At 43.0% G+C, this 23,061-nt stretch overlaps 2 protein-coding genes across 14 annotated transcripts in view; both read right to left on the reverse strand.

Moving 5' to 3' along the window:
* gnb1a (guanine nucleotide binding protein (G protein), beta polypeptide 1a) overlaps positions 1 to 10,147 on the reverse strand; it is a 33,862-nt gene extending 23,715 nt beyond the window's left edge. The window contains exon 1 of one of the 4 annotated variants that reach the window (XM_035643781.2): positions 10,020 to 10,147. The gene's annotated coding sequence lies outside the window, so the exon portion shown is untranslated. The other 3 variants (XM_035643782.2, XM_035643780.2, XM_035643783.2) reach the window with 3 other exon arrangements.
* A 1,511-nt stretch (positions 10,148 to 11,658) lies between these two features.
* The window catches only part of cfap74 (cilia and flagella associated protein 74), a 54,393-nt gene continuing 42,990 nt past the window's right edge, over positions 11,659 to 23,061 (reverse strand). For 5 of the 10 annotated variants that reach the window (XM_047331347.1, XM_035643774.2, XM_035643775.2 and 2 more), the window contains 10 exons: positions 22,356 to 22,465; positions 22,165 to 22,220; positions 20,730 to 20,849; positions 20,476 to 20,631; positions 20,150 to 20,288; positions 18,827 to 19,023; positions 18,514 to 18,646; positions 16,777 to 16,910; positions 16,341 to 16,475; positions 13,639 to 15,798 (listed from right to left, as the gene is read on the reverse strand). In XM_047331347.1, coding sequence (XP_047187303.1) covers positions 15,694 to 15,798; positions 16,341 to 16,475; positions 16,777 to 16,910; positions 18,514 to 18,646; positions 18,827 to 19,023; positions 20,150 to 20,288; positions 20,476 to 20,631; positions 20,730 to 20,849; positions 22,165 to 22,220; positions 22,356 to 22,465 — 1,285 coding nt within the window. In that variant the 3' untranslated portion in view covers positions 13,639 to 15,693. Of the gene's footprint in view, positions 12,657 to 13,638; positions 15,799 to 16,340; positions 16,476 to 16,776; positions 16,911 to 18,513; positions 18,647 to 18,826; positions 19,024 to 20,149; positions 20,289 to 20,475; positions 20,632 to 20,729; positions 20,850 to 22,164; positions 22,221 to 22,355; positions 22,466 to 23,061 lie in introns of those variants that run through there. The other 5 variants (XM_047331348.1, XM_035643776.2, XR_004795140.2 and 2 more) reach the window with 4 other exon arrangements.

The following is a 23,061-nucleotide window of genomic DNA, read 5'->3' on the forward strand; positions in this document are numbered from 1 at the left end:
TTTTTTTTTTTCAATCAATGTCTACAGAGTAGGTGGGTTTCAAATCCTTATGGTTCCCAAGAAGAATGGCTGAACTGAAAATGAAGAGCCTCAGGCTACGTAACCCATATTGCTTCATTGAAAGTGGAGCAAAATCCTGAGGCTACAAATGAGTATGCATAAGCTGAAACATTTCTGATCGCGATGCTCTGCTCAGTTTATGGACGCAATCCTTCTAACTTGCAGAGGCTACCGAGTGAAACTGTAACATGGGTTTCATTCTTAAAACATCCATACCAGACAAGCGTGCTCAGATGAATGGCAAACTACCTGGCGCACATTTACGGATGTGTACTGCATCTGTCCCTAAATATAATAAAATAAAATAAACCATAAATAAATATATATATGCTTTTGATATCATGCAAGTCTGCGGACGCCTCATGGATCAGGAGGGAGGGGTTGGCTTTAAAAAGCAAAATAATTTTTCCAGGGCACACTGGAGCTGTATGTGTGACACAAAAACCTTTCCACATCAGCGGACATGGAGCCAGCGGCAATAAGTGTATTGTGAACCCCCTTGCATTTCCTGGACAATAGACACTCTACCTAAAAGCTTAAGAGAAGCAACATACCACCAATAACAAAACAGTTACCTTGCCTGTTACTGAAAGTAGGCTAACCAATGACTGTGAAACCCTCTTATTTGGCCTATTCATTTATTTTTTCCATTGGCTCAAGGTAATTCATTTTCTTTATGGGCACCTTTTAAACACTCAACGACACCTTACAGTTAACACAAGCAAAATACAGTTTAAATCCGGCAAATATAGTTAAAACATACACTTTAAAATAAGTCCATGAATTTCATGACGGGTGGAGTCAAGTGGGAAGGGCCAGTCGGAAGACGAGAGGCAGAATGACTGAAGGCTCTGAGCCCCATCAATAAGGCATATTGACAACTAACTTGCCCGCATAAGTAAATGTTATATGAATATGAAGTGTTACCCATGATACAGACTGACACTTCCTGTGTGTTTCCCACCTACTTCCTCATGTGAGCTGGGTTGGGCTCCAGCCCCTTTTGACCCTGCACAGGTTAAGAACCTAGTGAATTTTAGTATTGCTGCCTTGTACATCATAATTATATAGTCAAGGTAGAATATTACAGCTATTTAACATTTCTAGTCTAAAAAAATGACTGTAGAGCTGAACTAAGCTTCTTCAAAAACGTCCTGTTTCAAGATCCATAACACAAAGGCTGAGGTGCCAAAAGGTTACTTCCTGTTGCCCTCCTCATATCTTTCTGTTGAGAAAATATGCCAAGGAAGTGTTTTTTTTGTATGTGTACCGTGCGTTTTAATGCAGACCTTTATGAAGAAGACCTTTATGTTTAGAAAAAATATGGTTCCGAGAAGCACTTCTTCTCAAACCCCCAAAATATATCTGTTAAAACATAGCCGTTCCACGACCACAATAAGCTTGGACCAACCTACAAAACATTATTTAAATTAGATGTGGATTTGGATGAACTGTCCACTTAAAGTGGGCACAGTTTCCTGTGTGTGCTCTCTCAGCGGGTGATGTCTAATGATAGAGGACATAACATCAATGGGACCGACAGTGGAGTTTAATTGATTGATTAGTAAAACATTCCATGATGCAGTGCAAACACAGTGCATTGTTGGTAGGAAAGGAAGATACTGAGTATTTTTTAAGTGACTATAAACTAGGGGAGGGCAAAAAGTAAAGAGAGAGTGAGAGAACAGAACTAGCTGAATGAAAACAACAACCATCTGATAATGTGAATCGCTGTAAGCTGGTCTGTGACACAAGCCTCTGAACATCACACCGAAGGAAAAACATCAGAACAAAGAAACTCCCTTGAGCTGGCCTGCTCAAGCCAAACAAATTCCACAGGCCAGCAGTTGTGTTGGCCAACAAAATTAATAAAATATATTTTAAATGGTCACATACATTAACAAAGGTATGTTTTGTGCGTTGGAAAACTGCACAACCAGCTTTTCATACAAGGAAGTGAATGAGTTAGATTAAAAAAAGGAGAGGGGGGGAAAAAAAGGAAAGGAAGGTCAGGCTAGCCCAAAGCCAAAAGCATGACTTTATTTAAAACATAAAATACACTCCTTTGATTGCATTAATAATCATACCCCTCCCCCATGCTTTCTCTGCAAGCCTCCAAGAGAAGAACAAGTGTGTGTGAAGAGTCACATGACAGCCGGCCCACTCTTTTTGCTCAAGTGACTATGGCCTTTTCTTGCTTTAAAGAGGAAGAAAATCTCACGAATAATGGCAGCCCCCCCCCCCCCCCCCCCGTGAGCTCGGGTTTCGGACTGCGTTACGTTTTCCCAGTGGCGGTCCAATGTAAAGGGCCGGAATGTAAATACACAGAGAGGTGGTCTGTATTCAAAGCAGAGAGGACGATGATATGCACATGCAAAGCGCTGCTCAGGCTTGTGCTGGGCTTTCTGCAGGGTTACACGGTGTCTGAGTGCTGACAGGGTTGTGTGTGGGTCACTAAGCTGCCCTGGTACCACTTACTTTGACTATTCAAAACAGACCTTTTGGCCAATGCTGACAAGCTTTGGACACATAACAGCACCCCCAGTCAAACTACACACAAATCTACACTCTGACCATATTAGTCCGAATTTCCATTGTAATGTCGACCCTAGTGATAGCAGAAGGGGGGGAGCATACTAAGCAAACAGATTCAAACACAAAATTTTAGTGTGTATTTAATGTGCTAATGTGCAAACACCTTGTTCATAACCAGTCCAGGTGACAGAAAAATATGTGCAGTGTTGCAACTTAAACACAGTCTATGTCAAACATTGTTTATTCCTATGATTTGCCAATAATTTCAACAAGGAATTAAAATGGCAAGGGCTTGATTTCACAACTTCATACTGCACTACCGACCAAGCCTTTCACAGATAGTTTACATTTGCTGATATGAGTCAATATGAAAACATTTGACCGAATAGATATATATGTTTACATTAAAAATGATGTACTATACATTTGTTGTTTTTAGTCATTTATATTAACGTCTATGGTTAGACTGTAAAAATGTCAAACCTTAATTACATTTCTTTGTCAGGTTCAGTAACGTCTTCTTAAGAATCACTGACCTTTTTTTTTTCATACATTTATCGGATGATATACCGGTATTGGAATTTTTTTACTTCCCAATATCGATGCCGAAAAATCTATATTGATCATACACAAGGCGTGCAACAATGGTTTCAAACTGGGCCCATTCATGTGAGACAGGTTAATCTCTAGACGCCAGTCTGTGGAGTAGAATTACATTTCACCTCTGTCCTCTTGTCCATATATGGACATCCCTTCTCCCTCACTTGCCCATGTGTGCTCATTTTTTAAGGTTCTCTCTGCGGCTAAAACCAATACCATCAAATTAATACAAATTTATTATATTTAGAGTGATAGTAACAAGATGGCATCCTGTGCCAAAGATGGCATTAAAGCAAAAGTTGACCTCAATCACAGCCTCCTTAAACCCTGGTCAGGAGGAGGCTTGTAAAAGGACGTTTGCGAGGACCCATTCAGACACAGGCATTTGACCGGAATCTGAGTGAAGTATAAACTTGTTATATAAACTACCATGTGTACTAGCTAACTAAACGGAATATGTAATAACTCCTATCAGAGTCCTTCAATTTTTCTCAGATGCGACCTCTGTTAATGAGTGAAAGTTTAAGAACTTATTGTCTGTGTTTTGCCTTACGTCCTTGACGTGGGACGAGAAAGTGCACACATCTGGTCACGTGGTCCGTGCTACAAGGCATTTGTGCTGAAGATACAACTTTTTGTTGGTGGGTTTGTGGGCAGGGTAGCCTTCACAGAAATGCCGACAAGTATACTGCATTCAAAATCATAACTGCCCCGTTTTCACAGGTAAATAGAACTGCTTTGAATTTCAGTCGCCACATTCGGTTCGACCACTTTCCAGAAATTCATTCACCACCCCATTAATTAAAGAATAATAACTGTCGTGGTCAGCAACCTGCCAATATACAAATGTGTCTTCAACACATTTCTCATGCAATAAATGACATGAAATTAATTCTGCATGTGAGTACATTTTTCACACTCTTTTTTTTTAATCTTACCCTGGGTTAGGGCTGTTTTTTTAATGTAAATAAACACTGAGACACGTTTCCACTCCATGGCTCAAAAATTAAATACTGTTGGCATCAACTGCTTGCTTACTACATGAATGAATACTGTACACGTTGTACCTGCTTTGAGGTTCACGCTTGACCAATCACAGACACTCAATACAAGATTAGGGCCATAAGAAAGTACTACCTGTGCACTTTGTTAGACTGAAGAGTGGCTCAGATACAAAAATCTAGTCCCCTGGTTACTAAAAAGGTTCCACGGTTCCAGGAAATGTTCTTGTGAATAGAACAAGCTATAAACTTCTTCTTACTGTATGATTAGATTTAACTATAATGCGATGAAAGCTTGTGTTGGACAGGACACATTCCAGTTGCAACAGCTGGAAACTATCACACAGCAGGGTGGCAGCAAGATATAGTCTTAATATGTATTTTAACAATTCCCATTTAGTCCCACTTGTACCTGTGTATACAGTTCTTTTGGGGCATCGTCACTGCAACTCGGTGACAGAGAGCAACAATTACACAATCATTAGCCCCACAGTTACACATGGATGTGCAACACGCCCTGATGAAACCATTTCAGTTGTGTTCAGCAGGAAGCTTCGCGAGTGAAGAGGAAAAAAGGATTCAGATTGCTAAACCACAACGCACCAGACCTGAGAGTAGAGTAATGGAAGACATAATGCAGAGGCCACCACTAATGGTCCATTTCAATTAAAATTCAAGAATAAGATAGTTGATGGATACGCCCCAGTGGATGAGGAGAGGTCAAGTCTTCAAGAGCACAGAACGACGGATAAGCCTAGGCTTATGATCAACAACACACATTGTAGAGCACCCCGCCTTGTGTGTTACTGCATCTGAAAGCTTGGATAGGGTCAGACTTAAAATCAAAAGAGAGGTACTGGGCTCTACAACTTGTTACAATCACATACTTGCACATCAGTGCCTGCTTATGCTTTCCAGTGGTAACAGACACCTTTGGGTGATGTGCCTGGATATTAGATAACTGCAGTATTTCCCGGAGACATAGTATTATACAATAATGACAGAAGAAAATTTTGGAATGGAAGTAAACTGTGTTGCTAATACAGTAAAACATCCTCAGTAAGATAATATTCTGTCAAAGTTACATTACTGGACAATGTACTAACATCCCCTCGTGTCCAGAAGAGGAGGTTGTTTCAAACCAATCATATGGCAGTCTTCTTTGGAATCGACAGCCCACTTCCCTAAATTGGGACAGTGAAGCTGTTTCAATTAGCTGTTCATTGTCATCATCTCAAATGACAACCTTAAACAGAAAGCGCCTTTCTGAATAAACTAATAAACAGGACGTCAATTGTGTGGTGGCTACTTGGCCATACAATTGATCCGACCTTCCTAAATGGGACTATGGTACTGACAGGCCAACACAACACAGACTGGTGGCATATACAGTTAGCTATGGGGAGGGCAACCTGAAGCCGAACCATCCAATAACTCACAAGGTGTGAAGACACACAAAAGTCTTCCAACATCAGAAGTTACACCCATCCGCTGGAAAAAGCATCACATGTTCAATGGCAAAAGACAGGAACGGCAAAAAATAGGGATTTTAGCCAGCAAGTGCGTCTGACCCAGGACATGAGCTACCTGGATGTAAAGATTAACAAACTGATCTAATGTTAGATTGTAAATACGTTGCTTTAAATGCCTTTGTTTGGACAACCTACCATTTATTTTGTCCAGATAGCCACATCTCTAACACTTTCAGTAGCTGAGGCTCATGTGAATCTATTGCAGCACTGTATATTCGAGACTTGTTATATAGCCAACATGCTATATATAGTAAGAACCAAGAAAAGATAAAAAAAATTTCTTCTTTTGACTCTGTTAAATGAGTAGAAATATAATAAGGCAGCGATTTTGACACTATGCATATTGTGTATAGTACAGTGTACAAGACGGCGCGTATTATATAGAAGTTGGAGATAAATGTACATTAACAGCTGAGTTACCGGTGGAATGGTCTTAATATTTACAACATTTTTACAGTAACAGAGCTGGATCCTCAACAGGAAACCTTGGTACATTTTACCCTGTGTCTGTAGATGTTTATTCAGGTATTCGATCACAAAGGCACTTGGCACTTTTCTGTCTTTTACAGACTGCTGGTGGATATACTGTACAGTTAAAGGCAGGATCATTTCAGAGGTGAAGAAAAATCAGCTCTATCACTGACCAAAGCCATATAATCCCAACGGGATGAAATCCACAGACTAAGAATTTAATCCCATCCATGCCCTGCACTCGCAGATTAAATAAAAAAATAAAAAATACATGATCGCGATGAAAATCCTTATTTAAAAACAACAGAGTGCATGAAATACACAGAAGACTTATGCTGGAAGTTTAAAACACATGGTCATTATGGGGGTGACACACATCCTATTGCCAAGCTTTGCTGAGTACAAACCCAGCGACACACATCACTGCCTTCAGCTTCAGACAACAACCTCATCACACGTATCATTGCATAGGCATCAGGGACAGGGCGCCATACACACCCCTGGTGTCAGGATATTGTGGGTCACATCCAGATCACATAATCAGCCTAATATTATGGAACAGTGTTTTATGCTTGGTTTGATAACTGGATGCGGTTGGGCCAGGATTACAGGTCTTTCTCACAGCAAAAAAAACATTACCGGTACGCACTTTAAACAAGCTCGGTGCAGTGGATTACAAGACTGTGAGCAGTGGGGCTACACGCCTAAATAACTGGACCAGTTCAGTCAAAGAAATAATCCGATAAATCACAGCCAAACATTAAATGACAGTTCGGAGGAGACCCGGACTACAGTCACTGGGAGCGATACGAGGGTGGAAGCTAAAGTCCTTTGTCGGGATTGGATTCTTTTCAATTTGGACAACGTTTGAATAAATCTATTCAAGAACACCGTCACTGTGACTTCTAGCCAGGAATGAGAAGGAGGAGAGAAATATATGCCCCAATTTCTTGAGGCGTGGTCACAGATGCTATAAATCAGACATTCAGTATAATGTGATAGCATGTGAGGAAAATGCTTATTTACTATAAATCGCACAATCGATCGTAGTTGTCTGGTCGTATTCGGGATCATAGGCTTCCCCACCATGTTGTCCTGTAGCTCAGGCCCAGGAACACGTCGGCTCTGAGGCCATTCAATACCAACACATTGTCTACATAATATCTTTCTCGACGGGGGGGGGTCAAAGACACCTCTGCTGCCAAGCCCGAACCCATCCGATGCTCAGCAGCTGTCTCTGCCTCGGTCGTGAAAAAGGCTTTGAACGCCATCTTGTTCATTGCAGCTGCTCGGGCCCTGAATACAGGAACCCATTCATTCGAGAGGGGGGGGGGGGCGGCGCGCTGGCGAAATGAATTCATCTCTGTGAGCCAGTAAATACAAATAGTTCTTCTTTTTCTCTGTAGAGACACGGCGAGTTTGACCGACAACGACCGGCGATCGGATGCGATCAGATCTTTTTTTCCTGCAAAATCCCCGAACACCGCCGATCACTGAACTTCGGCTGCAGGCGGAGGCGCTCGGCTCGACTTCCTGCCAGCCGCGTCCGGCTCGTCGCTCAACCAGCCCCTTTTTCCCCGAAATGTCTCCCGCTCAATAACACACACACACACACACACAAAAAGCAGCCCTTCTACTTTAACCCCCTCACGACGATGAGCCGACCGGTGCCCCGGCGTGTCCGCTCGCCGGGCCGGAGGAGCCCCCGGAGCGCGGCGCGGCGCGGCGGAGGCGCGCACGGCTTCTGTGGCCGCTTACAACTACACCCCGTGATCGAGATAAACAGATTGTCAAAATCCAATTAAGACGATCTCGTTTTCACGCCGTTGAAAGGAGAAGTTCAAATTAAGGCCGAGCCGTGTGTGTGTGTGTGTGTGTGTGTGTGTGTGTGTGTGTGTGCGCGCGCGTAAAAGCGACTCCCTATTCGCCACTCGAGAGAAACTAAAATGGCTATTGTCGCTGCCATGTCCACGACGGCGCGTATTGTCAGTTCGCCCATTGCGATCTGCAGCCACTCGGCATTGAACGTGTCTCTATGTTCTACACTTGGTGTAGGACCGCGCTCAAGCGTCCAAGGGCCATTTTGGCTTTTGCGCACAGGCGGCGGGCTCCGCGCACGGGACGTGGGGACGTGAACGCGTAACGCTGGCTCTGTGTGTGTGTGTGTGTGTGTGTGTGTGTGTGTGTGTGTGTCTGTGTGAGACACATATAGGAGCCGGGACGGTTCGGTGTCACTTCAACCGAAATACACGCTGCGAGTGGTTCGACTCGCCCGGTGGAACACGGTCTCCACGGCGGAGACGTTCTGCATTCGCGTCAATGTGTTTTTGCAAGACAGACGTGTGCGCTTCAATGCACGAGTTGTTAAATAAAGGCGACACTCAACAACAACAACAACAACAACGTTTGCATTCACTAAGGATAAATTGTCCTGGCTGCCATGTTTCTGGACACACACACACACTGATCAGCCACACCAGGCTCCGGACGGAGAACAGTGGGGTGGTGGTGGGGGGGACTCTGTTGGTCGAAGTGGCCATTTTTTAGATTGCCTTCCTTTGACAATTGCATGATGCTACAGATTTGTACCCCCCCCCCCCCCCCCCCCCCCACACACACACACACACACGCACGCGCGCGCGAGTGGAAGTAAATCCGAGCTCCTTTTCGCGTGTTTGACTTATGCAAATCGCCGAGGAAGCCGCGACTGTGTGATCGCGTCGAGCAGCTTCGCCCCGAGGCCAGTCAACAACACACAGGAGCGAAATGGAACGAGCCGCGTTAGCTTCTCCCCCCCCCCCCCCCGCCGCCGCCGGGGACTCGCTGGTCATCTCCGGAGCAAAGATCGCGTTGAAAAGAATGTGTCCCGACGTACAGAGGCTCCAACGCTCGGGACGAGCACCGCGCGTCGCGAGGCCGCGAGCTGGAGACATTTGTGGGCAAACAAATCAGAGCCGATGCCGCTTGAACCAAGACGTTTCTGCCGAGAGGGGGGAAGAGAGGTGCACCCGGACGTCGGGCGGCGGGCTAATGTACCGAGCTGTCGCCGACTCGCAAGGGCTCACACAACGCCGGCCCCGGTTCCCCTCGCGCTCCGGCCGCCGGATGTCGAACCCAGGTCGGATGCCAAACACGATTCAGAGCGACGCGTCGTGGTCGAGCTGCTCCGAGCAGCGGCCCACACCCACTCTCTGGGCAGCGACGGGTGGCTAGCTAGCAGCGGGCTAACGCGAGCGGAGGAGCCTCTCAGCCCAGTTGAACCCCTTCGGATCGTCCTGCCACACACACACACACACACACACACACACACACACACACACGTACACTTCATGCTTTTCCCGAAGCGCAATTTCAAAACTGAACACGATCGCACGTCCTTACCCGCTTTCACTCGAGGGTGTCCGTCGTTTGGATCACATTGACTGGGAAAAGGGAAAAGAAAAAAAAAAAAAGACCCACACACCACCAAACGATCGCGTCCCTCCTCTGTCCGCCCGGGCGCGCAGATTTGGCTACTTCAGCTACCGAGGAGCGGCACTCCCCGAACCCAGTTGTTTGGACCCGCCGAGGGGAGGGAGGGGGTGGTGGTGGTGGTGGTGGGGGGGGGGCAGACACACACACCGGCACAGGGGCGCAGACGGAGGGGCGGCGTTTCGCTCAGGTTGGACGCTGACGAGAGTCCCGGTCTGAGGGGCTTTTTTTTTCTGTTCTCCCTCTCCCGCTGCGAAGCAAATTCCCCCCCAAAAAAATTCAAAAAGAAAAAAGCTCAAGGCCCCCCCCCGAAAAAGGAAGAAGAAATCCCGTCGCTCGTCTTTCCCACCGTCGTCGTCTTCGTCGTCGTCGTCCCCTCTCCTCTTCCTTCGACGGTCCTCAGTCGCGTCTTCCTCCAGCAGCCATCAAACAGCAGAGATGGGCGCGGTAACCCTGCACTCAGGTCCGGGAAACCCCACGTCTGCGTCAGCGTCACGGCGCACGGCGGAGGGTCGGCGACCACTCCGGGCCGACCAGGAAGCACTGCCATCTCCGGCGGCGACGCGCCTCCATCACGTGTGTGGGCTCTTTGAAAGAGCAAAGTTTGCGATCGATCCCCCAAACTTTGCTCTTTCAAAGAGTTGAAACAAGAGCAGGAACATGTGTCACGTCAAGGAGGATTAGAAACAAAAGAAACACACATGGACCAGGGGGCCTCTGAAACTGGCTCACAGGGTCCTGGGGGGTAAATAACATGAACTATTATTTACTGGGATTTGAAATGAATGCATCATCCCAGTTAAATCATCATAGCCCACACTATGTACTTTTAAATACATCATAAAACATGGCCCTGGCCTGGGATGTTTTTCCTAAATTGGATGTACAGTGGTACACGCAGAGACCTCTTTTGCCTTAGGTGGTTTCAGCCAAAAGTGACTTTGTGTCATGTGAAAAACAAAAACATGTTTGAGGACTTCAGGAAAATGTGTCTTCCGTTTCGGCACGACAGCCACTACCGAGCATGTAACTGTCTCATTTGCAATCCAAACTAGACTCAGCCACAAATTTGACTGTGCCGCGCATGTGCCTGCCGGCATGCAGGACTAAATCCAACCCTTAATCCAACTTTAAAACTCGTGCATTCAATACAATGTACAATAAACCTGATCTTTTAGTTTTACAGTGTAGATTAAACAAATAAGAAATAATTGGATGTGTATATATGAAATTTCTATCAGGGGGGGGGGGGAAAGCACACAAATCAGTGAATTATTCCTGAACAATTACAATGATCCATTAGTAATCCCTTGACAGTCATCAATCTGCTACCACGATCAGTATAAACTGGCAAATTAAGCCTTTGTTGATATTCTCTGGATATGTACTTTGCCATAATTTCTGGCTCTAGCTTAAGAAACTAGTGGGGATTTACTTCCTGTGCTGTGTGTGTGTGTGTGTGTGTGTGTGTGGGTGGGTGGACGATCACTCCAGAACAAAGAGGACTCGAGCATTACCTCCAGCGAGTTCAGGTAGATTGCTCCGAGGAGGTGTTAACACTCATTGGGTTTAAGGCGTTACTTGGAGACAACATGGAACACTTTGCTGTCCTCTGGGACAACTAACAAAGTGTGTATGGACCTGGTCCGATGGGGGAAGATGGCAGCGGCAGCAGCAGCAGCTCTGGTTTGGCTCCAGACTGCTCCAGAGAGAGCTCAGTCATGTCTACTGTGGCCCCAGCATTTGGGGATGCTCCTGTTTGTGCCGGATCTGTTTGGCTGTTGTCGCCTCACCTTCCACATTTTAAAAAAATGGCACCGTTCAAGTCATTCTTCGTATCACACTGCATTTGAAATGTATATTTTTCCCATGCAACACAAAACATTTGTGAGACTGATGTGATGAGGGAGAAATGAAGAAAAAGCAGGTGTCATTACCATTCATAAATATTTGTCTCTTTCTCAGTAATGTGAACATCCACACGTGAGTTCTATAAGCCTGTAAGGCCAGGCACGTTTATTTGTATAGCACATCTCAACAACAAGGCAATTCAAAGTGCTTTACATCAAATATTAAAGGATTTCACAGAACCGAGAGTTGCAGCTGTCCTGTGGTTTCTCGGGGAGTTTGTTCCAGATCTGCGGAGCATGAAAACTGAAAGCTGCTTCTCCATGTTTAGTTCTGACTCTGGGGACTGAAAGCAACCTTGTCCCAGACGATCTGAGAGGTCCCGATGGTTCTGTAGGAGGAAGCTGGCCGGCCGTCCTGCATGAACAGTCGTGTGCTGTCCCATGGTCAGCTCTGTCCCCACACATTAGCACACCTATGATATAAGACGAGAGTCGACCATAGTGCAGTATTGTGTGGGGGTGTGGGTGTGTGCATCAGAATCAGAATCAGAATTGTTGTTTGTTGCCAGGTATAGGTTCTCACATACAAGGTATCTGCTTTGGTGATTTGGTGCACAACAAACATAGTGATTGGAAAAATAAGGGGAGGATAAAGCAAATGACAAAGCAAGCACTGTAAGTACAAAGAAAGGAACGATGCTCGAAGCAAACTGTACAATAAAGTAGAGTAAACCCACTAAAATCCATTGACAAACACTTCGGGGTAGCATAAAGAATTACTTGATATTGGTGGTGGTTTAACTTATAATGTTCATGATTTAGAACACTTATTAATAAGGATCTTTTATTTAACATTAAAAAAAAACCCGGTGGTAAATAAACACAGGACAAGATGAAAACACAAGCCCCTGTGTGTGTGTGTGTGTGTGTGTGTGTGTGTGTGCGTGCTGGTGTACCAGGGCGGTGTTCTAGGTTGTGGGTTTCCACCGGGACTCATCTGCCCAGGTTAATGCTGCTGAGATTTAGTTGCCCCTGGATACGCCCCCTGCCCGTCTGCATGCATGTGTTGTGAGGCTTCTTCAGCAGAGCTCCGGACCGCCCAGGGGAGAGAAGCTTAAGTGTCTGTATTCAGCCTTCTGATGAGGAGAGCGCACAGAGAACAGTCCACACCTTGATGATGTGTTTTCTGTGTGTCAAAGTAAGCGCTAATTCTGTTGTCATGTAAATAAAAGGGAGCCACTATGATAAACAGCAATGACCAGCATTTCAAATTTTTTTTAAAATAAACATTTTTTTATTCTTTTAATAGCTTCCATTGCTTATTATATGATGACAAATACACCAGCCCGCAAATAAAATGGCTGCAAATGGGCTTCGTCTCGTTTTGAAATTCTCGCCACTCACTCAATATTTAACATTATATTTTTCCTGACAGTGTGACTGTGTCATGTATGTTTCCATTCATACAGTTGCAAATTATTTCTGCTGTGTGTTTTAATGCAGTATAAATCAAATCCATGGGCATGACCTTCATGAGCATTCTCACTAGGGCTACTGCAACTAACGATCATTTTCATAATCGCTTAATCTGACGATTATTTGCTCGATTAATCGATCAGTTGTTTGGTCCACAAAACGTCATAAAATGGTGAAAAATGTACATAGAGTATCTCAAACGCCAAGATGATGTTTTGTTTTCGTCCACACACCAGAGATATTCAGTTTACTGTCACAGAGGAGCAAAGAAACCAGAAAATATTCACAATTAAAAAGCTTAAATCAGAGAATTTTGAGTTTTTTCCCATAAAAACTACTTGAACCGATTAATCGATTATCAAAATAAACTGGCGATAAATTTAGTAACTGATTACTAGTCTATTAATTGATTAACGGTTGCAGCTCTAATTATCACTCAACTGCATTGATTTAGTGAAGTCACATTCACTGACTGTCCGTATACGGACAGATACGACAGGCAGACAGAGACACACATACACCACTCGTCAGTGGAGCGCGGACCCTAAGTGGCACTATCTCGCAGTATTAGCGAGAGATCAGAGGAGAAATCAGATTAGAAAAAGAGGCAAAACGGCAGCAGCAATATTGTCTAATATGATCTTGTACGTTTCATAAAACGAGTGACATTACACGAGGCTAAGCTCATAATGACCTTGCTTTTAATAAGGAGGTTGGGTACAGTAATCTGATTTAGCATAATCTCCTGCAATCTCAGATAAATGCTTACAGCATGTATCTCTGGGAGAGGTCAGACCCGATTGGTCCGTTTTGAGGCATTAGTGACATCTGTTGTTACACACACACACACACACACACAAGCCCTTGTTCTCACACACACACGCACGCACGCACACACACACACTGTAAAACACCCTTTTGGGGGGTTAAAGAACCTAATGATTTAAATATGACTGGGTGAAAATATGCTGGGGGGGATTATGAATGAATTTAAATGACACAGCAAGAAGGGTCTGGGTTCAAATCCCAGTTCGAACCAACCAGAGAACCTTTCTCCTGGTTCTCCGGCTTTTTCCCACAGTCCAAAGGACATGCATTGAGCAAGAAGGTTCTAGGTCCTGTGTTCAAATCCCAGTTCGGACCAACCAGAGCCAACCAGTCTAAAAGACTTGGGGTTAGATTCCTGTGACCCCCAAATGGATAAAGTGGTAGATGACAGATGGACCTTCTGCTACACGTGATTGATAAACAAACCAGAGGAAGCGAAACTCAAAGTGTGTTTGCTTGATTTGTTTTAATTTGAATTTATTAGTTCAAGGTTCACTGTGTTGTGAAAATGTTGAAAACTGTATAGAATTAAAAATTGAGATTCAACATCTTTACCCAACAATGAATATTGTATTTTGTACCCTGAGTATTTGCACCCTGGTAGACAATAAATATATTTATTAATTTAATAATATTCTATTATGAATAAAAGAAGAGTTAAAAACAGCGTAGCAGTAAAAAAAGTGTTTTGTTAAATGAAATCTCATTTATTGTTATCTAGCACCTGCATAGATTTAATTGTGTGTGCGCTATCTGATGTACTCCTGTTCAAACCGCCATGAATGGATGAATCAAGTTGAAAGAAACAATAGCGGCTTAAGTGAATGTGTCTGTTCTTACTAAACCTTTGCATAATGCTGCAATTTCCTATATAATTATTGAATTTTATTTTATCATTTTAAAAACACTTTAAAACATTAAATTCCATGACTTTTTCAGGAATTCCATGACCACCAGAAGACCGGGTGGTCATCATTGCCTCCTAGTGGCAGGAACTTGTAAAAGCATTTATATCTAGAGCCGTACTCTAACCCTGTCCAGGTCCTTGGGACCGGGATGATTATCCTGTGTGCCAAAGTTCAATGACCTATAAATGAAAGGTGACATCAACACTAACATGTAGATAATAATCAGAAGCATCAACCCACTACTATCTCTCTCATTGAAACCAGCACTATTTCTCTTTTCTCCATCCGGCCTATGATGCAGATACTGCTATCTCAGTCTATGCCTGATCAGTGGACTATTATGACAGTTGCTTTTATATAAAACCAGGATTTGTTGTCATCATCATCGTTCATCGACGTGAATCCGATAGTTCAGACTGCACCTTGTTTGACCTCAGACTGAACTCTGCCTCCTTTCACTTCATGTGTACAGTAGCAGCAATGTTACAGTAAACACTTAACACATCTGCTGGTTTCCATCAGCTGACACGCCATTAAACCAGCGGCTCACTCAGCATCGTGCACCCCCTGGTGGTGGAATAAGGTTTGTACTGTCAAGTGCTTCACAAAGGGGCATCTCTTTCTCTCTCTAGCCTTTTGGAAAGGAGTGCTTTCCTTTCAAACGTCACCAACCACAAAAGGTCTTTCCTTGAGCTTAGGGTCATGGGTCACGAGGGGTTTACAGTCTTGTCATAATTATGGCCATAGTGGAGGTACAGTAATACCAGCATGTTAAAATTGCTTTGGTTTTCCCACACTATTTAAAACTCTTAGTTCAGAAAGCATATTGTCAGACATACAGGCCACTGAATCAATGCAAAATATGACTGAGATTTCACATATGTTATGAATCGCCACAGGGATGTGTGTGTGTGTGTGTGCACCGGCTTCCCCACTGGCCGTCATCCAGGTACAGCAGAGGTCAGTCGGCAGTGTTGGACACCAGAGCCATCAAGGTGACTTTGTAGACACTCTTCTCATCCCCCTTCAAGGTGAGAGGCACACATGTCTGCACCACCTCGTAGGGCTGAATCACACACACACACACACACACACACACACACACACACACACGCACACGCACACGCACACGCACACGCACACACACACACACACACACACAGATTTAGGAGGGGACGGGGGGCGTTGGCGAGGTTACCAATATTTAATTCATTATGATCTGAATAGTACTGTTTTAAAAGTTGACCGGGATTCAGTGTTTCCACAATCCATGTCAGGAAGGAAGTCTTTTGACATTTTTAAAATCTGACAGTTGACATGATGACATTTATTTGTTGTTACTAGCCTTTGTTGTACCTGAAACCCAGTTTTTGGCAATCTGTAACTATTATTCGACGACCAATCATCAAGCTCCTTGGTCCACTATTTGTTATTTTACAATATTTTTGGAAACTGGCCAATTCTGCATCTGCGCAAGTTATTTAGTCCACATTTTGTCATCAAATCCAAAGTTATTGGTATTTCCCGTATAGACTTCTCTATGCCCTCTCTTCAGTAACAGACGCCTTTCCAGTCGAGGAACAGTCACAAGCGTCATCTCCTCCTCACCTTGTATCCGCTCTGAGGGCTCCATGTGACCCTGATGGTGCGTTTGAGGCCTGCCTCCACGGTGCCTTTGCTTGGCTCCACAGTGAAGCCCTGCTGCTGAAGGGACGCCACGGTATCCCAGGAAAACTCTGCACTCTGGGGTAAAAAAAAATAGACAAAAGATGACGAAACGGACATACGATGAACACCACAGCAGGGTAGATGTATAATGAAGATATTAATAAACAGAATAATAATATTAGATAATAGTGATATTAGATAATAGTGATAGTGATAAACATCACACAATAGTGTGTGATGTTTATCACTGTCTGAACTCAACCGTCAAACCCTACTACGGTGCATCGCAGCGCACTTGATGAAATATGCATCAGCAGCTGGTTTGCATATCTGCGCAGACCCACTGCCTCCGTTGTTCCTCATGCAGTCTCAGTACCTTCTTACTGGGTGGTGTGGAGCGGATGCAGCCCACCTGCAGCTCCCTCACTGCAGGTGTGAGGGCTCCCCCGCTGTAGCTTGCCCGCAGGGTCACCAGCACCGGGATGCTGGGCTTCTCCGTCACCTCTGCCTCTGCCGGATGGAGATTCTTGTCTGTAGTTTTGTCACGTTTATTTCAAATCAAACAGATTTTCACTTCACTTGAAAGACCACAAGAGGAGGGTCAATGGGCTTTTCTGGCCAAGTTCACTTGAAATCCCACCTAACCATTATCCATATGAACTCATTTAGACATTTGAATGTAATGCATTTGGATGACATTTGGAACAGACTTTTCAATACAGTGCTGTTATTAAAGGGGCAGAAAGTCAATTTAATCCAATACGTTTTTGTAAAAATCTGCGTTTATTTCCTCATGGTCCACTATGCCCGAGGCTGAGGGTGACCAGTGCAGTCAAAAAATAAACAACAAACAATCTTTCTCCAAAATCGCTTACTGCCCCTTTAAGTCCAAATTATGTGTCCAATACTTTGCTTTAAATACTTTCAAAATCATGATAAAGATCTTACTGTACCCAATAAAAATGTTGGCAAGCCATTGTTAGCATTTAGCTCACAGCACCACTGGGCCTGTATACAGCTTCACATGGATGGCTTCCATATACATGTTTTTCACCACATTATACTTGACATTACATACATATTTACAGAACGTTTTTCTGTTTTCAATGCACGTTACACATTTGGAGACTTTTGACGACTTTTCACAGGCAAGATATTCGCCCACATGGTTCTATTAATACTAAAGTGTGTGTCATGGACGTGTTCACACGTTTTCAGTACGTTAAAGCTTCATGAACATAAGTTTATGGATGCATGCAGACTCTCGCGTGACATGGGCAGGCTGGTGGACCTTTGCGGCCATGCCAATTCATAAACGATAGATTGAACTTAACTCCAATATCACTGATGTCACTGATCAATGATAATATGACATTAACGTGAATTCCTGCCGACCCAATGTTCATTATGATGGTTTACTCAACATACGCAAGTTTCAAGAGTCTGACTGATTTTTGCGCTGTACAGAAATGAACGAAAAACACAGGCTGCCTACAAGGAGGGGAAAAATAAATCCCAAAATCTAGATATGGTTAGAATGCATTAGAAAACAGTCAGCAAAAAAATAAAGTATGCGGGGTGCGTAGGCCTGTCTAAGGAGATACGTTTTGCCAACACATAGGTCTACAACAACGTGCTTCTTCAAAACACGGCAGATGTGCAAACTTCACCGATGCAAATGTTGCTGGGTATCAATGGCATTCTTTCAGATAAATTATAACAACTTGAATCCTGTTTTTTGTGACAAATTTACTGTAACCTTATCAAGCAGGTGTTCCCTTTCCCCCCAAAAATATGATCTGACTGCCGGTGATAGTCAGCATGCTAGTATCGCATAAATCCCAACTTCACATACGCTGCCCTTGCTTGCATAAATCATGCAATGTGTCTGGGAGTCATTAGTCATCTATATATGTGTCAGTGTCTTTTGGTTCTCTGCCTGAGTTGCTGGTCTTGTTGAAGCTGTCAGTGTCTATGAGAACATGCTGAAGGTGAATCTGGAATCAATTTCCACGGTTGATTTCCGTGGATAATCCGTGCAGCATTGAGCTCTTCCACAGTGACTTCCAGTAGGGTACCAGCAGTGAAGGGGTTAGTTAGGGTTCTTTTATACCTGCGTGCTGAGTTGGACTGGTCATCAGTGGGGGGATGAGGGATTCGATGGGCACGGTCAGGACGTCTCCTCCGTATAGATACATGTTGTGTGAGGAGGCTGCACCCTTCAGATCCACCACACACACTTCAGTCTTGAGAGACAGAAATGAGAGTGATGTGAGTACATTTGGACGGAGAGAACGTGGGGGGGGAGAATGTACCTGGGCCACGCAATGAAGGCCGAGCTCAGGTTGAGTCAAGAGATGTAATCAAGGTGTGTGTGTGTGTGTGTGTGTGTGTGTGTGTGTGTGTGCGTGTGGCGTTGTGCTGACCTCATTCATGAGCTGTATGGTGAGTTTGTCAGAATAGTTGACAGACGGATGGTCAGGCTGAAAGGTGACTGTGACGTCCTGGCTCTCTCCTGGAGCAATGCTGCCCCCTCCTGGCACAAAACTGAACACACTCAGCCCACTGTAGTTCTGGGTTCCTGCACAGGACACAGAACAGGAGCCACTGTCACTACTGTCACCTAGTAAAAATGACAAAACAGTCTTGAATCTTGTAACATCAATGGGTTTTAAGTCAGAGGCCACAGATGCTGATGACCTTGAGTTGATTGTTTAGATATCTTTTTTAATTTTTTTTTTACATATACTCATGCAGCATTGCACATGAGAATAAATAGGAGACACAGCTTCAATCAACGCTGTAACTCAACTGAGAACAAAAGATGCTCCACTACAAAATTAAAGCTTCAAATTTACAATTGCGAACCACATGCTGGTTAATAAATACTGCTTACGTACCAATAATGATATAGAATATAATATATATAAACTGCTAATTTGTATTTTTGTACATGAAAACATAATGATAATTTTTGTTGTTGTTTGTTTTAATTCATATGATTATTTAACAGTTCATGTTATCAGTTTCCTCTGGTGGAACAATTGTGTAATGATGGAACTGATTCTTTTTTTTTAACTTATCAACTCACATAGACACTGATACTGAGATATCTGCAATAAACTGATAGATTTATTGGTCAAGTTCAAATTTAACTAATAGTAATATGCAATAATTAAAATCCATGATGACATTTTCAGTCACTGTTTACATAACTGAAAAACAATAAATAAACAAATATTAAACAAACAAAAAGTGCAATGTGTTATATCACGTCCCTCTAACATTTAAAAAAATAGAAAAAGCATGGGCTCACTGGGCAGGAAGACAAAAAGTAGTTGATTGATGGAAAATCACATTATTAAAAGTCAATATCAGTAAAGTCAGTATCTACAATCTCTTTTTGCATTTGATAGTCAGGATTGGTTTAAGGTTGAATGGCCTGGATTCACTTTATCTATGTACTTTAGTATGAGAAAAAAACTAAACATGGCTGGGTATATTCTCAGTTATTATTAGATATTAAAGAGTTAATCCCATATCAAAATATAAACTGCACAGACGGGATTTGTTCTCCAACCCTAATGATTTAAATTCCTGACCTAAATCAGGGAAATACTGTACGTGGAGAACTAAGCAGTGTTTCCCAGCACACAGTGTTTAATGAACATGTGCTTTTCCATTTGGAGCTCTAGAGTTTTTCAGGGTCCCCGGTGAACTGGTGTGGTGAAGTGTTAATGGCATCTTACCCACAGTGGGGTGGAGCTTAGGGTCTGTGTAATTGCCCAGCAGGACGTCCACTCTGTCAACTCCACCCCGAGGCCTGGTGGAAGACAGACTGGCCAACAGCACCCTGAAACCCACCGCCACCACCGAGCTGTTCTGCAGCTGCAGGAAAAGAAGGGGGATTAATGTCGTTCCCAAGGCGGCCGAGCCACCGAAAGCATCAACGTCATCAGTGCATGTAAAGTCGACACACTCGCAGCTCTGGACTTGATGTTTTACTAAACAAGAGATGTCACCTTGTTCTAGTACATATCCTTTTAATTTGGCCATTTGAACGCTCTTGACTGACCTTCAGGACCTGTGAGGTGCTCTCCTTCTGAAACACATAGCCAAAGTCGAGGAGCCCTCCAGGGTGGGACGAGGTGACAACGGGGACCACGCCCTCCCCACGCAGAGTCACCCACAGGGTCATTTTGTGGTTACGGATCTCCAGAGTCTCACAGAACTAGAGAACAGTACAGGCGGAGCGGGTAGGTTCTTGCTCGATATTCGTTCATTAAGATCCAGCTATAAGCCAGCGCTTCGTGATAAATCCCAACCTACCTTTTTCTCCAGAGTTGGACTGAAGGCCAGGACCAGTGTGTGTTTTTCCCCAGGTCTTATGCATCTGAGAGCATTGAGAAGGCAAAATGGACCATGGATATCCAACAGTAATGTGCTCAGCTTGCAAATGGTCAAAGAAAAGCATTGAAAGCAGTGTGTACAGGCGATATTATTAATATTAACGATTATTTGTAGCAGCAGTAGCCGTTAATAATCAAGACATGGTCTATTGTAGTGGTAATCAAGCACTGAGTGATTCTGAAGAAGCAATATGGGAAACATGTTGTGTGCGCCGTCTGTCGTTTTGTAAAATGTTTATTAAATAATTAGTGTCAATCCTGGCACCCTGGTTTGCACTGGAATTGTATCTTTGTCATTATATAACCATTATAAAGGGATGCCATTAAAAAAATGTATGAATTATATCAAAATTTGAAATATGATAAATCTTTTAAGGACTCTGACTTTTGACTGGATTAACCTCACAGGTTTTCACCCAGTGTTTGCTTGTACAGTATACGACTGTAAAACACAATGGGTGTGTCTGTATCTAATCACGTTAAGTTCCTTATATTTTACTTAAACAAATTTTATTTGCTGACGTAACCACACATGATGAAAGGATGATTTTATTCCTGCAGGTATTGAGATATCTATAAATAAATATATATATATATATATATATATATATATATATATATATATATATATATATATATATATATATATATATATATATATATATATATACACACGTTTGTGTTTTCTGCCTCCATCTAAATGCAATTAAGGTGAACAGAATTTAATTCATGGTTATCCCAAACATCAAACATTTTCATTTAAAATTCTCCAAAAGCAACATCTATCTCCGGGAAAACATCCCTATAATTCATCATAGTCCACAGTAGACAGCTGTGAAGGGTTTTCTTCAGGAATACTTTCAACTGGTGGCTGAGAGACCCTTTCTGCATGTCACTCCCTATTACTATTTTTCCATCAACTCTCTGCTTTCTTGGACAAAAAAAAAAAAAAAACTTTTAAAAGAAAATTGCGGTTTAATTTGCAATTTTTCATTGCTGCAGTGCAAGAGATCGCAGACCGATATCTGAAGTCCTGGACAAACTGAGTGTGATGATGCAATAAAAAAAACATCTGTTGATAAAGTTTTTTAAATCACAGACTCTATATGCTATCTGCAGAACGATGTTAAAAACTTTTACATGTTGATTGAAGTCATTCATGAATTTAACATAACTTCTTTGAAAGTGCAACTGTAAAAGACAAACGTACGAGCACACCGAGAGTTCACAGTGATCAGGAAATCCCCCTGTTCTTTGTGGGGTAGATAAGATGTTTGGAGCACAAATACAACATGTATTCAAGAATAAGAATGAGCAGACGTTAAATCTATTTGCACTTTGGACAGAAAGGATACATCCAACGATTCCCTTGAAATGTTCTGAACTGTAAACCTCTTAATCACCTCCACCCCTGGAAATAGGAGACACAAATACAAAACAATGAATAAACACAGAAATGTGTGTGAGCTGCATTGACATGTGAACATTACACATACTGTGTGTAAAGGAACCATAACGCCACACAAACACTTTCAAAGCGACTAACCCACGACCACCTGACGGAAGTCTATGATATTTAGTCCGTTGTTGGATATCACCAGGAGAGAGGGCTGGACGGCAGGACACTGCAGCTTCAAGTAGAGCGTGTTGAAGGGACTGAGGAGATATCGGACACGACAAGATATGAAATAATAAGGAATGTGGCCGATAGCTCACACTTCAATCAAGAACTTGAGTCCGGAGTTGTTTTCATGCTGACTGACACCGACTGTAGAATTTGAGCAATGAAAACTGTTTTGAATGTAATCAAAAATGATTGGGAACATATTTTGGTGAGCTCGGATTAAATAAAAGAAAGAAGAACAGGCAAGACTTCATACAGCGCAATATACCGCTAAAACTATCATACGTGAATAGACATTAAAAATACACAGAATTATGAAAAGTCAACAGAGAACACAATATGCTAAACAAACTGTTGGAATGGAAAAAAAAATTAACCTAAGGTAGAAACAGGTGGCCGTTTAAGATATTAAGAGGATTTAGAAACTTTTCATGAAGCTGAACTTAATTGCATCCTGAAGAACATGATGGGGCATGGCGACCAACCACTTTGGATTAAATAAGTTACATAGCGATGATAATTTACCCAGTTAATCCTCTATTTATTGAATTTAGACAAATAAAAAATCGTTACGGTGACTGTAATTTTTGGAAGGCCTCCCCTGATGTTTCCACCATAGAAACATCAA

This window comes from Scophthalmus maximus, chromosome 3 (genome assembly GCF_022379125.1).
Source record: "Scophthalmus maximus strain ysfricsl-2021 chromosome 3, ASM2237912v1, whole genome shotgun sequence".
NCBI lineage: Eukaryota > Metazoa > Chordata > Actinopteri > Pleuronectiformes > Scophthalmidae > Scophthalmus > Scophthalmus maximus.